At 40.6% G+C, this 12,800-nt stretch overlaps 3 protein-coding genes and 1 non-coding gene across 4 annotated transcripts; 1 reads left to right on the top strand and 3 right to left on the bottom strand.

Annotated features, from left to right (window-relative positions):
* The first annotated feature begins 2,042 nt into the window (after nt 1-2,042).
* On the top strand, nt 2,043-5,177 carry LOC126793744 (uncharacterized). The gene has a single exon (XM_050520358.1). It carries the CDS (start codon nt 2,326-2,328, stop codon nt 3,415-3,417), a length of 1,092 nt encoding a protein of 363 aa, XP_050376315.1. The 5' UTR covers nt 2,043-2,325; the 3' UTR covers nt 3,418-5,177.
* Nucleotides 3,769-3,840, bottom strand: TRNAC-GCA (transfer RNA cysteine (anticodon GCA)). Its single transcript has one exon. It is a non-coding gene; the product is annotated as a tRNA-Cys (tRNA).
* Nucleotides 5,178-5,404: 227 nt separating the features above from the next.
* LOC126793743 (DCD domain-containing protein NRP-B) lies at nt 5,405-7,539 on the bottom strand. The gene is made up of 5 exons (XM_050520357.1): nt 6,569-7,539; nt 6,297-6,397; nt 6,060-6,143; nt 5,859-5,969; nt 5,405-5,745 (listed from the first exon to the last, which is right to left on the bottom strand). The coding sequence occupies exons 1-5, from the start codon at nt 7,410-7,412 to the stop codon at nt 5,683-5,685; spliced, it is 1,203 nt and encodes a 400-aa protein (XP_050376314.1). The 5' UTR covers nt 7,413-7,539; the 3' UTR covers nt 5,405-5,682.
* Nucleotides 7,540-8,888: 1,349 nt separating this feature from the next.
* LOC126793756 (uncharacterized) lies at nt 8,889-12,768 on the bottom strand. The gene is made up of 5 exons (XM_050520374.1): nt 12,419-12,768; nt 12,022-12,237; nt 10,483-11,931; nt 10,213-10,395; nt 8,889-9,984 (listed from the first exon to the last, which is right to left on the bottom strand). Exons 1-5 carry the CDS (start codon nt 12,755-12,757, stop codon nt 9,100-9,102), a joined length of 3,072 nt encoding a protein of 1,023 aa, XP_050376331.1. The 5' UTR covers nt 12,758-12,768; the 3' UTR covers nt 8,889-9,099.
* Between the last annotated feature and the right edge of the window lie 32 nt (nt 12,769-12,800).

The following is a 12,800-nucleotide window of genomic DNA, read 5'->3' as shown; positions in this document are numbered from 1 at the left end:
TATGTAGGTTCAGTACATTACCAATTCATTTTTGTCATTACCATCTACCAACCAATTGTAATTGGTAATGAGAAAATTTGTATCATTACCGACTACTTACGCCTTTGTACCAAGTTTTCGATATACCGATATTTTCGGTTGGTTCAATTGGTAATGGGTCTCTACCAAGATATGATATCGGCCCAATTAAGTTTAAGGCCCATACCAATTTCTTTGCTGACAAAAGAAATTTAAACAAACTTCATAGTTAATAGTTGAATTTGGACTGAACTCCTTAATACAACAATACCCCTCAAATGCAAATGCGATTACATAGTATTGTCCAACACTCCAACATCATAACACGAACAAATTAACAAATTGAAGGACTGATACAGAATAGCAACATCGATGACTTCAATCTCCTCTTATGCTAGACATTGGTTTGGACTGAGGTCGAGCTTTAGACATTGGTTCCCTAAATATATATACAGATCACATCGGCTGGTGTCGATCGACCATATTTCGAACTGGAGTTGTCAATAGCCGAAGTATCCACTAATGTATCATAACCTTTATATTAGGTTTATAATAAAACCATCGCATGATGAAGCGACTATGTGAAGGAAACTTCTCTGAATCGATCAACATCATCTGATGTGATCGGTATGTATATTTAGTGACCATTTTATAATTTCATCCAATTCGGACCTCATTTGATCGTCGAAATTTTCAGTAAACCAAAAACACCACTAATATGCCCAAAGGGATGACCGATTATTAATATGCGAATATCGAAAGCATTTTACATATTTGAAATCAACTAATTTCTAATTTTTGTCACCAATTGTGCGTGGTCGCAACAAGGAAACATATTTGGTAAAGCCCCGGTCAATAAGGTTTTATTAGGTCAAAACACATTTTTTTGTTAACCGTAAGTAAAGACGGTCAAACTATGTTCAAAACAGACAAAATTTTCAGGGTCCCTAAATACATATTTCGATCACATCTATCGGTGTCGATCGACAATATTTCGAAACTAGAATTTATTTGTGACTTTTTTTTAATAATGTTTTATAATAATTCTTTTATTGTTTCAAACTCTTAAATAAGAGTATTATGTTTTTTTAATACAAGCCTGCAATGCATGCCCGTTGACGAGCCCTAATTTGAGATATATCAACGGCTAAGATCAATATATGTAATAATAAATTAAAAAATAAATAATTAAAATAAAAAACTCGGTTGGTACGGTAATATCAACTTTCGCCAAAACCATTACCATCCCAACTTAGAGAAGTCGGTTCGGTATTACCGTACCAAAGTTTCGGTAACTGAAATACTTGGTAACCAGCTTACTTGGTTCACTTGGTAAGGCTTGGTTCGGTTTTGTTTGGCTCATTTTTGTCACCCCTAGTTATATGACGTGATATATCACGCAAAGATTGATAATTATATTGGTGATTTTTGACTAGTTTCCAAAATGACTTGGAATATAGAAGTGTAGAACATATCATGCCAAAAGTTCGATGATTCGAGCAATTAACAAGGTTTTAGGTTTCCCATCGTTAATGTCTTTAAAGATACTTGCACTAAGAAGAAAACGCGATCGAGTTTGATGACAAGTAGAGGAAAAAAGTTTTTAACAAGCTTATCAGATCATGATCAATGATAAGATTAATTTCGAGTGTGAATGATAGGGAAAATTCTAGTATACATTAATGTATGTTATACATTTCACATCCGACGGTTGATATTATTTTGTGAGTGAGGTTAAAAAATAATATTTATTGTCAATCATCGGATGTCAGATGTATAACATACATCGATATATATTAATTAACCCGAATGATAGCAAATTCAGTTATGAACACCAATCTCACTTGTGTTTTTACAAACAACTAAAAGAGGTCAAAAGATTATCTTATGAAACCAGATTTAATTAGGTGATTAGGGACACAAATTTTGGCCACCGTACATGGCCTAGCCAGTCTAGCTCAAAGAGGAAGAACATGATTCTTCACACACGACAGATAAGTGTCCATTTCTTCATATTACACGAAACTAAACTTGTGGTATATATGCAAACTATATAACATGCATCCTCATCACAAATCACATTCCGGCCACTAATATTTTTAGAGTCCATACCATGGCACCAAAGGACCAAAAGAATTCATACGTGGCAGAAACTTTCAGGTCCACCCTATTTATCTAAACACCGGTCACAATAATCCCCCATTTAAATTCAAAGCCACACAAAAATCCCTCCCAATCCCTCCATAAGAAACCACACGTAAAACACCATACTCTAGCCTCGGTTCCACACTCTCCACATTTCACAAAATGGGATGCACCTCATCGAAACCGGTAGATGTGGCCTTAGATTACAAGCCAGCGCCGGCGAGCTTCGCCGTCTTCAACATCAACGGCGTCCAAGAGCCTTGGCTCGGTCTCGAGAACACAACGGTCGAGAAGGATGACAAACCAGTACATGTGCCAGCGCAAATCCTCGACAAGCTCGACGAGTCTGACGCCACCGCCCCGCCACAGACTTGGGACGAGGTGAGTAAGGAGTTAGAGAACCTAAAGCCTAAGCTCAGCCCAAAGCCAAGCCCAGCACCACCGCCAGTGGCCAAGAAGGAGCCGCAAGAGGAGCAGAGGAAGCCGCGTAAGAGCTTGTCGTTCGATTCTTTCCACACTCTAGAAGAGCTCGACAACAAGCTGACGGCTCCGAAGACGGCCGGGTTGAAGAAGAGCGAGTCTATGCGTTCCTTGCAGTGGAAGAAACGGTCCGACTCCCAAGTCGATATGCCATCACCGGACATACAAACCCAAACCGAGTACAAGTCAGTGAAGGAGAACATATTCATAAAGAGGGACAGAATGGAGAGACAGAAAGAAGGGCAGGTGGCGGTGATAGACAAGCTGATGAGCCTAAGAGACCCGCTGAGCGACTACCCGGAGAAATGTCCTTCGGGGGGAGCAGAATCCGTGGTGATCTACACGACGTCGTTGCGTGGGGTGCGGCGGACATACGAGGACTGCCAGAGAGTGAAGTCAGTGTTCGAGGTGAACAGGCTGGTGTACGACGAGCGTGACGTGTCGCTGCACGGCGAGTTTCTGACGGAGCTGAAGGGTTTGCTGGGGGAGGGGCTGGGAGTGCCTAGGGTTTTCGTGAAGGGGAGATATGTGGGGGGAGTGGACGAGGTGGTGGAGCTTAACGAGAGTGGAAGGCTTGGGAGGATAGTGAAGTGGGCACGTGTGGAGACCGGGGCGGGGCCGCAAGCGTGCGGCGGTTGCGGTGGGGCGAGGTTTGTGCCGTGTATGGAGTGCGGGGGGAGTTGTAAGGTGGTGATTGGGGATAAGAAGGAGAGGTGTTCCAAGTGTAATGAGAATGGGTTAGTTTACTGTGTGGCTTGCTGGTCCTTGACATGATTTGGATGTAAGCAACTCTGTATATTACATACATTTTGTGGGATTTTTATGGGTTTTCTTCTCTTTGAATATGTGTTGGTTTAGTGGTGTCATGAGTTTTTGATTGGGTGTTTAGAACATAAAGATATAGAAAGCTGATTTGTAAATGTTGCTTATATTTTGGTTGAAAGGTGATTTGTAAATCTTGCTTATGTTTTGGTTAAATGGCGTCATGTGTTTTAGATTGGTTGTTTATGACAAAAAGAAAAAGAAAGATGGGTTTTTAGAAAAGATTGGACTGTTTACGGTGTGTGGTATTTTGTTAACATTCGAGTGTAATAGACGGGTGAGCTACTTAACATACATACAAAAAGGGCCCAACCGGGTTCGAACCGGTGACCTCTTGATCTGCAGTCAAATGCTCTACCACTGAGCTATGGACCCATTTTGATTATTTTTATTGTGTTTAATATATTTAGTGAGAAGTTCATTCTTCCGAAAAATTCTATTGTATGTATATAGCTGTCATTGCTTTATGAGTAGATAAGATAAATAATATCTATTTTCAGCCACACGATATTGTATGCATAGCATACATCAATGCACTATAGACAAATCCAATTTTTCCTTATGAAAGACCATTTCTATTTACAGTATTGTTTTGATACAATGACCATTCTACAAGACTAAAAAAGAAAAACGAAAACTAAGCACTATTTCCCGTAGCAGTAGTGTATGACACCACACCTTGTGCAATGAAGCGACTCAAGCGAGGCATTGAGGCAAGTCTCCACTTGCCGAACTCTTGGTCAATGCTTCTCTTTGCAAGAACATGTTCTAGCTTCTCCCAATATATGTGAAATAGTCAAAAAGCTTTACAAATCACAAATAACGTACCTAGACGGTGATAGACCACATCACTATTATGAATATAGGGTAAATGAACACAGGATTCACATCCTACCACAACATTTCTAGATGAGAGTTTAGCATCCAATTGAAATCCAGTGAATCCATCCACCCATTTACACTTTCCTTTTTGTGTGGCTTAATCAATGGGTGAAAGAAAACCTAGCAGTCAAGATAGTGAACATGGGATAAAAGTCCTTTGATTCAAAGCTGTGATTTTGTGAATGATTCGTGTGAAACAATCAAGGGACATCTAAAGCTTCAAGCCCTCCATTGTGGACTCTACATTCATGTCATGCATGACGTGAAGTTGATTTCCTCTCTAAAGTCTCAACTAGAGAAGCAAAGCAAGTCAATGTTCTAAAACATGCACAAATCTATAGCTTGCTAGATGCTTGAAAAGGTCACTGCCAAAATCAAAGAAGAAAAGAAAAATTCCTTTTACAGGGTCAGAGAAAATGCTTGAAGCATATTCTTCTCGGTTATGCAGTTGTTATCTATCACTGTTGTTGATCGAAGAAAACTAAAAATAATGGAAGAGAAGACAATCACTGCAAAAAGATGGTGCAGCTGGCTTCACCGACGTACCCTTATGCCCTGCAAAATCTGCAGTAGATGGCCTAACAGTGACTACCCGTTAAGCTAAAGATTGTCCTCAACCATACTAGACAAGACACGTCCACCAACTTCGTTTTCTTCCCTTTTTCTTGGTTCACTGCACTCTGTTTGATAAACAAAACCACCAACTATTGGACCTGGGTTTCATCGATTCCGGCCTAGCAAAAGTTGGAAGTGCTTTTGTCAACAGCATAGAGTTCCAAAGTCTCTAGTGAATCGAATTCCATCTACTAACTCAAGGAAGCACTAAGAGGTTGAATCTGTGATGTGAAGCACAGGGCCTCTTCTGGGGAGCACCAAACTACTGGCTATCTAAATGGAAGAGACTAGTAATGCACAGAGGCTGTCCAAATCGCTTCATGAAATGCTTTAACTATTTAGTTGGTGCAAATTTGAATAACAAGAACCTCTTCAAAACAAAATATCTTAAGATTCTCAGCTCTGTATCTTCATACACATTGCAGAAACTACTACAGGAGAGGGAAACATGTTGGGTGGATAGATATTGTTATTACATCCCATAAACATATATTTGCTTCTGATCACTTAAAACTTAAAGTTGCTTAAACATACAATACTATATTACATTGTGTACTTTCATCACCATCCTCATGAGTCTTGGCTCAACATATTGATCATGGCAAACATACTAGTTATTACTACTACTCACTACTCTGTTTTCACTCTTTCTTGAATATTTTGTATGTGTCCTCTGTACGCCCCCGGCCCCCGCCCCCGCCCCCCATATTCTGTTCTTGTTCAAGGGGTTTCGGTTACAAATATATCATCTTGGTCTGCAAATTTGTCCAACAGAGAGAGAGCCTGCACAATTGAAGATACCAGTTAGAAATTTAGAACTACCTAATATATAGAACGTATCTTTAGTGAGCCTGAATAAAGACTAATACTGTTTTTGGCTATGGAACATTCATTACCTCTGGCACGCTGAGCTCAAGACGAAATTTAGGGCCATCGTAGTGATGAAGAATTGGCCTGAAGGAATCCTCCTCCAGTGGTTCACAGACCTTCCTTGTTAAAACTTTCACCTGTACATGAAAAAGAGTGTAAATTAGCAAAGAAACACTAAACAAACCAGAAGCCTTATCTTGTATTTCATTTAGGATTTGAGGACAAACCTGAGCAGGGAAGCGCGATTCACCAGGGCATTTCTTGTCTTCCCAAGCAGATGGATCAAAGTTGGTTCCTCCAAAGCTTGCAGCCTAAACATACAAAATTACAACATTGTTAACTATTGGTCTCTCCAATCATCAAAATAATATAACATTTAACCTACACATTTGACCAAATACCAAAAGAGTAAGTCCAATTTCTTCACAATATAGATGAGATTATGCTAAAGAAAAGCCACAAACCTCAAAAATTCCATGGAGTTGGTGAGTCGAGTAGTTGTAAAGGAAAAGGGGCAACCCTGGAGTGATGGCACGAACTGAGTCACGGTAACGTGGAGGCAAACCTGTAAACATTGATCCGGATCCACAAAATCAATATTTATGATAATAAAAGGATACTTATCTTAGTATCAAAGACAGAGATTCACAAAATTGATTGTTTCCCAAATTATGAACAATTGAATAATAAAATTAAATAGAAAAGCAAACTCAAAGAACAGAATTAGAGGACATACCAAAGAGCTCCCTCTTGAGATTCTCTTGCATGGTGTCATTGTTGCAGACGAAGATGTAACCACCAATGGTTTCATTTCTGGGGAGAGACTCAGACGGTGGAAGCGTCTTAAACTTCTTGTCACCCTTGACATCCTTGTTGTTGTCATCACCATTTTTCTTCTTGTTGCTATTGTTGTTCTTCTTCCCAGCTTTAACTCCAAGATCAAATTCCTCACCCTGGTTCTTGTAGGCCTTCAGGTTAATATTATTGTTGTGAACAACAGGCTTGGAGTAAATCCCCTTGTTAAACCCTCCATTGATGCCTCCATTAGCAGAAGACCCAAGCTTCCACCCTTCATTGCACCCATTAAAGTCCGGAACCTTCTGATTGAACCCATTGAAATCCGGGACTTTCTGATTAAACCCATTAAAGTCCGGGGCCTTCTGGTTAAACCCGTTGAAGTCCGAAACTTTGGAGTTGAAAGAATTGAAGTCTGAAACTTTAGGATTGAAAGAGTTAAACTCGGAAACTTTCGGCTTGAAAGAGTTCCACCTGTCGCTGACCACGTTGAGTTCAGAAGCTTTAGGCTTGAAGCTGTTCCAGCCCTCATTCGGATCGGACCCTTTCTGCTTGTAATCCAAGCCATCGTTGAACCCGTTGAAATCAGACCCTTTCGGGGTCAAATTCATCAGAGAGTTCACCTCACCGCCGACCTTGATGTCGAAGTTCCTCCTCGCATCAGGCCTCTTGCTGCCGTATGAGTTGCTCCAGATGGAATCGTTGACCGAGAGATTGGCCAGATTGGACGTCTGCACCCTCAGCTGGTCGCTGAACTGCCAGAAGGATTGGTTGTTGTTCTCCATTGGAAGCGTGCTGAATCCTGAACCAGATGATCAGAAAATCTGAACAGGGAGGAGTGAAGTTATGAATAGGAGAAAGAGAGAGAGAGAGAGATGAAGAGAGGGAGTAGATGAATGAAATAAAAAAGAAGGGGAAAGGGTGGGTATATAAGTGAGCTTTAGGTATGGAGGAAATTGCTGGGAAAGTGACAAAGGAGAAGAGGGAATAGCGTGTCGACTCGTCCAAGAGAGAAAGCTACGTCCCGGCCCGGTGCTCTGTGTTTTTTTTTTTTTGGGAGGGAATGAAGAGTCGGCGATGAAGTTAATACAGTGACGAGGGCAAAGACGCGTGTTTTAGGGTTGTGAGGTGGCAGAGAGGGGAAGGGAGTGATGGAGTTCTAGAAGGTCTAGGAGGTTCGGTGAAAGAGTTGAGTTGAGTTCACACCGGAGGTAGGACTCTGTGTAACTCCCTGAATGTGTGCGTGTTTGGATTTTGCTTAGGAGCTAAGACTTGAACAAAAGAGGGAGAGAGGACTGGACGCGTTAGAGGGATGACTTGGCTATATGATGGTTACCAGCCAGTGAAGTCTCTACATGTGGAAGATGGCTGCGCACTGGATTTGGACGCGTGTACCATTTTTACCGTTACAATTTACCATCATTTTGTTATCTTGTTTACCACAGAGTTAAAAGGAAAAAAAATTTGGCATAAAATTAAGTTTAATATGAGGAATTAACAATACACTTTCAAGGTGCGTGCACTCAAGTTTATACATGATAAATTTGAATATAATCTACACTCACCCAACACGTGTCATTGTATTTACTATTTCCGCCCAACTAGTAATAAATAAAACACTAAAAAATAGCTTGCATTTTGTACATTTCTGACGTAATTTGAGTCGATTACAATGTTATACCTCATGACCCACGTAATTTCTTAGTTGTTTCCAAAATATCGCAACGGGTGAGGTAAATTCTAACAAAAAAAAACCGATGAGGTAAATGGGGGAATGTGTATAAAACTATGGTCCTGCTTACACAGAAGATTTGATTCTTGGCATACGTTTTAAACATTTTTGTTGTGAAATGTCTGCATTATACAACAAAGTGAATCTTCAGAAACTAGCCTCATCCTCTCACCTCTATATACAATTTCGTCATTAATGAATTGGCATTTCAAAGTCAACAAATTTTTGGCATTTCCCAAACTCATGAGCTTGTCATGATTGTCACAGGTAGGCAGTATGTTCACACCAAAAGGACCGGGACTTTTGGTTTAAATAAAGAAGAAAAAAAAAAAGCAAGAACCAATTAATATAGATGACCCACCCATGAATCTTGTACCATACCACAGAAGGTTATTTGATGAACTTTAAACTAAGAAAGAGCTTCTTGCCAAAAAAAAGAGAAAACTAAGAAAGAGCTTGGCAAACATCTAAGCCTGCTAATTGCTACAGAGTACACAAATGACTGATGAAGACCAGAACTTCAAGAAAACAAAAAGTTGATACTCATGAATGAATGAATTATGTTACAATTCCGCATATAGAGAGATACAGGTTTCAACTTCATCAACAATATGAATGAAATCAATGACAAAACTGTGATATTGGGTTGTTTTCAACTAGAATTTGAACAAGTCCTTTATACCTTTGCCTGATTTGCAGTCGAAATATATAAGTCTGGCGCAACGATTTAAACTGTTTGTTCACAACAGATTCCCAATCTCTGAATTGACAGCTGCGTCTACCGTCCTTGCCAATTCTATTGCTGCGCCAACATAACTATGTGGTGTCAACCTGAGTAGAATGCTCTTTCCTTCATCAGGTAACTCCAACCCTTTGGTAAATTCTCTTATACTCTCCTTGGTAACTGCTTTTCCTCTAGTTAGTTCCTTCAACTTTTCGTAGGGCTCAGGAACACCATATCTCCTCATTACTGTTTGAATAGGTTCAGCAAGAACTTCCCAACACTGATCCAAGTCCTCGAAAATACAAGCTTCATTGACATGAAGTTTTGATATCCCCTGAAGTGTACTTTTGTAAGCTAGAAGAGAATGCCCTAATCCCAAACCCATGTTTCTCAAAACAGTTGAGTCGGTCAAGTCCCGCTGCCAACGTGAAACTGGCAACTTCATGCTCTGCTGAAGAAGACTGCCATTAGCCACACCAAGATTGCCTTCACTGTTTTCAAAATCAATAGGGTTGACCTTGTGAGGCATTGTTGATGACCCAATCTCACCAGCCCTGGTTGTCTGCTTAAAATAACCCAAGGATATGTAGTCCCATATATCTCTATCAAAGTCGGTCAATATGTTGTTAAACCGGAACATTGCGTGAAAAAGCTCCGCCATATAGTCATGAGGTTCAATCTGAGTGACATATGAATTGTAACTCAACCCAAGAGATCTCACAAACTCTTTATTAACTTGGGGCCAATTAACATCAGGATATGCAACTTCATGAGCATTGTAATTTCCAACAGCACCAGCCAGTTTCCCCATTATATCCACACGAGACATCTCCTTCCATTCTCTGCTCAATCTGACGGCAAATATAGCCATTTCTTTCCCCAAGGTTGTAGGTGAGGCAGGCTACAATATGAAAGGAACATATAATAAGCCTCAAGTACAAGGTACAAGTAAACGAAAGTCAGCAACTTATGACAAGAAGCATGATCGAGCCCATGAAGCTAACAGTATCAGAGTTTGCAAAAACTGAATTTGTTCATTATCTTTGAAAAGCTAGAAGATATGCGTGAGAGATTTGTCAAACTAGTACCTACCAACACAACTCAGAGCATGTAAAATACCACTTGTTACCTGTCCATGGGTGCGAGACAGCATAGGGATATGAGAGTACTCCTTAGCCATGGTACATAGTGCCTGAATCAATTTACCAATGGTAGGAAATATGACATTGTTCATAGCTCCTTTCAGCATCAATGCATGAGCGAGATTGTTGATGTCCTCGGATGTGCATGCAAAATGAAAAAACTCAAGCACCTTCAATAAGAAGAAACAGGTTAAGAAGCTAATTCAACATTCAAAACAACAAATTTGGCGTCTGAAACCACTAAAGTGAGTTTTAACCTTTGCTATCTCTGGGTGTGATTTGCATCTCTGCTTCAAAAAATACTCCACTGCTTTTACATCATGGTTTGTCACTTTCTCAATGTCCTTTATCTTTAGTGCGTCACTGATGCTAAACCCATTGATTATTTCTTGCAAAAATGACTGAGCACTTTCAGCAAAGCTGGTTACCTCTATCACTTCAGGAATTTGTGAAAGCCATAGCAACCATTTGATCTCAACTACAACACGGAAGTAGATTAAACCATATTCACTCATATAAGGAGCCAAGTCTCTCACTTTACCCCAATACCGGCCATCCAATGGCGACAAAGCCAGCAAATTTGAAAACTCAAGTTCACAAGGAAAACTATTGAACATCATCTTCATCTTTTCAGCAGGAATATTGGTGTCTTTTATAGTGGCTCCAACGGCCATATCTACCATCTTGGCCAATATAATAGCAGACCCAACATAGCTATGTGGTGTCAGGTTTGAGAGAATGCTTTTTGGTTCTTCAGGTAATTCCAAGTCTCTTATAAACTCTTTTATACTTTCTGCAGTAACTGTTCTCCCTCTTGTAAGTGCCTTCAGCTTCTCATATGGCTCTGGAACATCATATCTTCGCATAACAGTTTGTATTGGTTCCGCCAGCACCTCCCACGAGCGATTCAAATCTTCACTCAAGCGAGCTTCATTAACCTGAAGCTTTGATATGCCCCGCAGCGTGCCTTTGTAGGCAAGAAGAGAATGGCCTAATCCAACACCCATGTTCCTCAGGATAGTGGAATCAGTTAAGTCACGCTGCAAACGTGATTTAGACAACTTTTCACTCAGAAAGGAAAACACTCCAGAAGCCATTCCAAGGTTACCTTCACTATTCTCAAAATCAATGGGGTTTACTTTGTGAGGCATTGTTGACGACCCAATTTCACCAGCTTTAGTTGTCTGCTTAAAGTAGCCCAATGATATGTACCGCCATATATCACAGTCAAAGTCGACCAAGATATTATTGAATCTGGTAAAAGCGTGAAAGAGTTGTGCCATATAGTCATGACTCTCAATCTGCGTAATATATGGATTAAAAGTTACCCCCAGAGATGTGACAAACTCTTCAGCAACTAAGGGCCAATCAATATTAGGATATGCAACCATATGAGCATTGTAATTTCCTACAGCACCAGCAAGCTTCCCCATTATTGCCACTTGAGAAACTTCCTGCCTCTGTGTGCTTAACCTAACAGCGAAAACAGCCATTTCCTTCCCCAAAGTCGTGGGTGAGGCCGTCTGTCCATGAGTACGTGAAAGCATGGGAATGGAAGCATACTCTTTAGCCATGTCACATATTGCTCGAATCAAATCATCCATAACAGGAAGCATGACTTTGCTAACAGATTCTGTCAACATTAATGCGTGTGCAATATTGTTGATGTCTTCAGAGGTGCAAGCAAAATGATAAAACTCAAGCACCTACAGAAAACGAATCCACACTCAAATCTAAAAAAAATAAAAAACATAAATTATCAGGAACCATATCGAAACAAAACAAGCTCATTCTACCTTAGCTATTTCCGGATTTGAACAGCTTCTCTGCTTCAGAAAATACTCCACTGCTTTCACATCATGGTTAGTAGTCATCTCAATCTTCTTTATCTCTCTCGCATCCTTGATGTTAAACCCATCAATGATCCCTTGCAAGTAAGACTGAGCTTCTTCACTAAAACTCGGCACCTCTATAACTTGAGGGATTTGAGAAAGTTTCAGCAACCATTTAATCTGACACAACATGTCCACACATCAATCCCACTCGCAAAATGTGTCTGAATCTACTTGCAGCACTGAAGTTTTTACTTTGCATGTTTACAGTAATGTACCAATTTGAAAGAAACCGAAATATGAGACACAACATTAAAAGTTTCAATCTTTTTCACAGTTAACCAGAGCAGAGCATCATTACCTCAACAAGAACACGGTAGTACATGAGGCCATACTCACTCAAATAAGGGCCCAACTCCTTCACTTTACCCCAGTAACGCCCGTCCAACGGAGACAGCGCCGTCAATTCGGAATGCTCCATTTCCCCGGGGAGCTCGGCGCTTTTCGCGGCGGCTGGGGCTCTGAGCCCGCGACAAAGCTGGGAACAAGAACCACTCCAAAAATGGTGCTGAAGACTGAAGCTTGATGGGTCCACGTGTCTCAATCTGAGCGGGTGGGGAGTGAAGCCGAGAAGCCGGGAAGAAGCGACGGCGAGGTCCATGAATCGGAGGGAGTTCGGGTCGAGGATACTGGAGCTCATTCTCCGCCTGATTTTCTGGACCACTGTTTTGTTCCAGTGGCTG

This window comes from Argentina anserina, chromosome 5 (assembly GCF_933775445.1).
Source record: "Argentina anserina chromosome 5, drPotAnse1.1, whole genome shotgun sequence".
Lineage (NCBI taxonomy): Eukaryota > Viridiplantae > Streptophyta > Magnoliopsida > Rosales > Rosaceae > Argentina > Argentina anserina.
The sequence above is the reverse complement of the archived record's forward strand: the minus strand, read 5'-3'. Positions and strand labels throughout refer to the sequence as shown.

Coding starts and splice junctions, on each gene's coding strand:
- LOC126793756 (XM_050520374.1), bottom strand. CDS start 12,757: ATGAGCTCCAGTATCCTCGACCCGAACTCCCTCCGATTCATGGACCTC. Junction 11,932..12,021: donor CAAATCCGGAAATAGCTAAG/GTAGAATGAGCT, acceptor CGTTTTCTGTAG/GTGCTTGAGTTTTATCATTT. Junction 9,985..10,212: donor TGTCTCGCACCCATGGACAG/GTAACAAGTGGT, acceptor TTCATATTGTAG/CCTGCCTCACCTACAACCTT.
- LOC126793743 (XM_050520357.1), bottom strand. CDS start 7,412: ATGGAGAACAACAACCAATCCTTCTGGCAGTTCAGCGACCAGCTGAGG. Junction 5,970..6,059: donor AATCGCGCTTCCCTGCTCAG/GTTTGTCCTCAA, acceptor TTTCATGTACAG/GTGAAAGTTTTAACAAGGAA. Junction 5,746..5,858: donor TTGAGCTCAGCGTGCCAGAG/GTAATGAATGTT, acceptor TCAATTGTGCAG/GCTCTCTCTCTGTTGGACAA.
- LOC126793744 (XM_050520358.1), top strand. CDS start 2,326: ATGGGATGCACCTCATCGAAACCGGTAGATGTGGCCTTAGATTACAAG.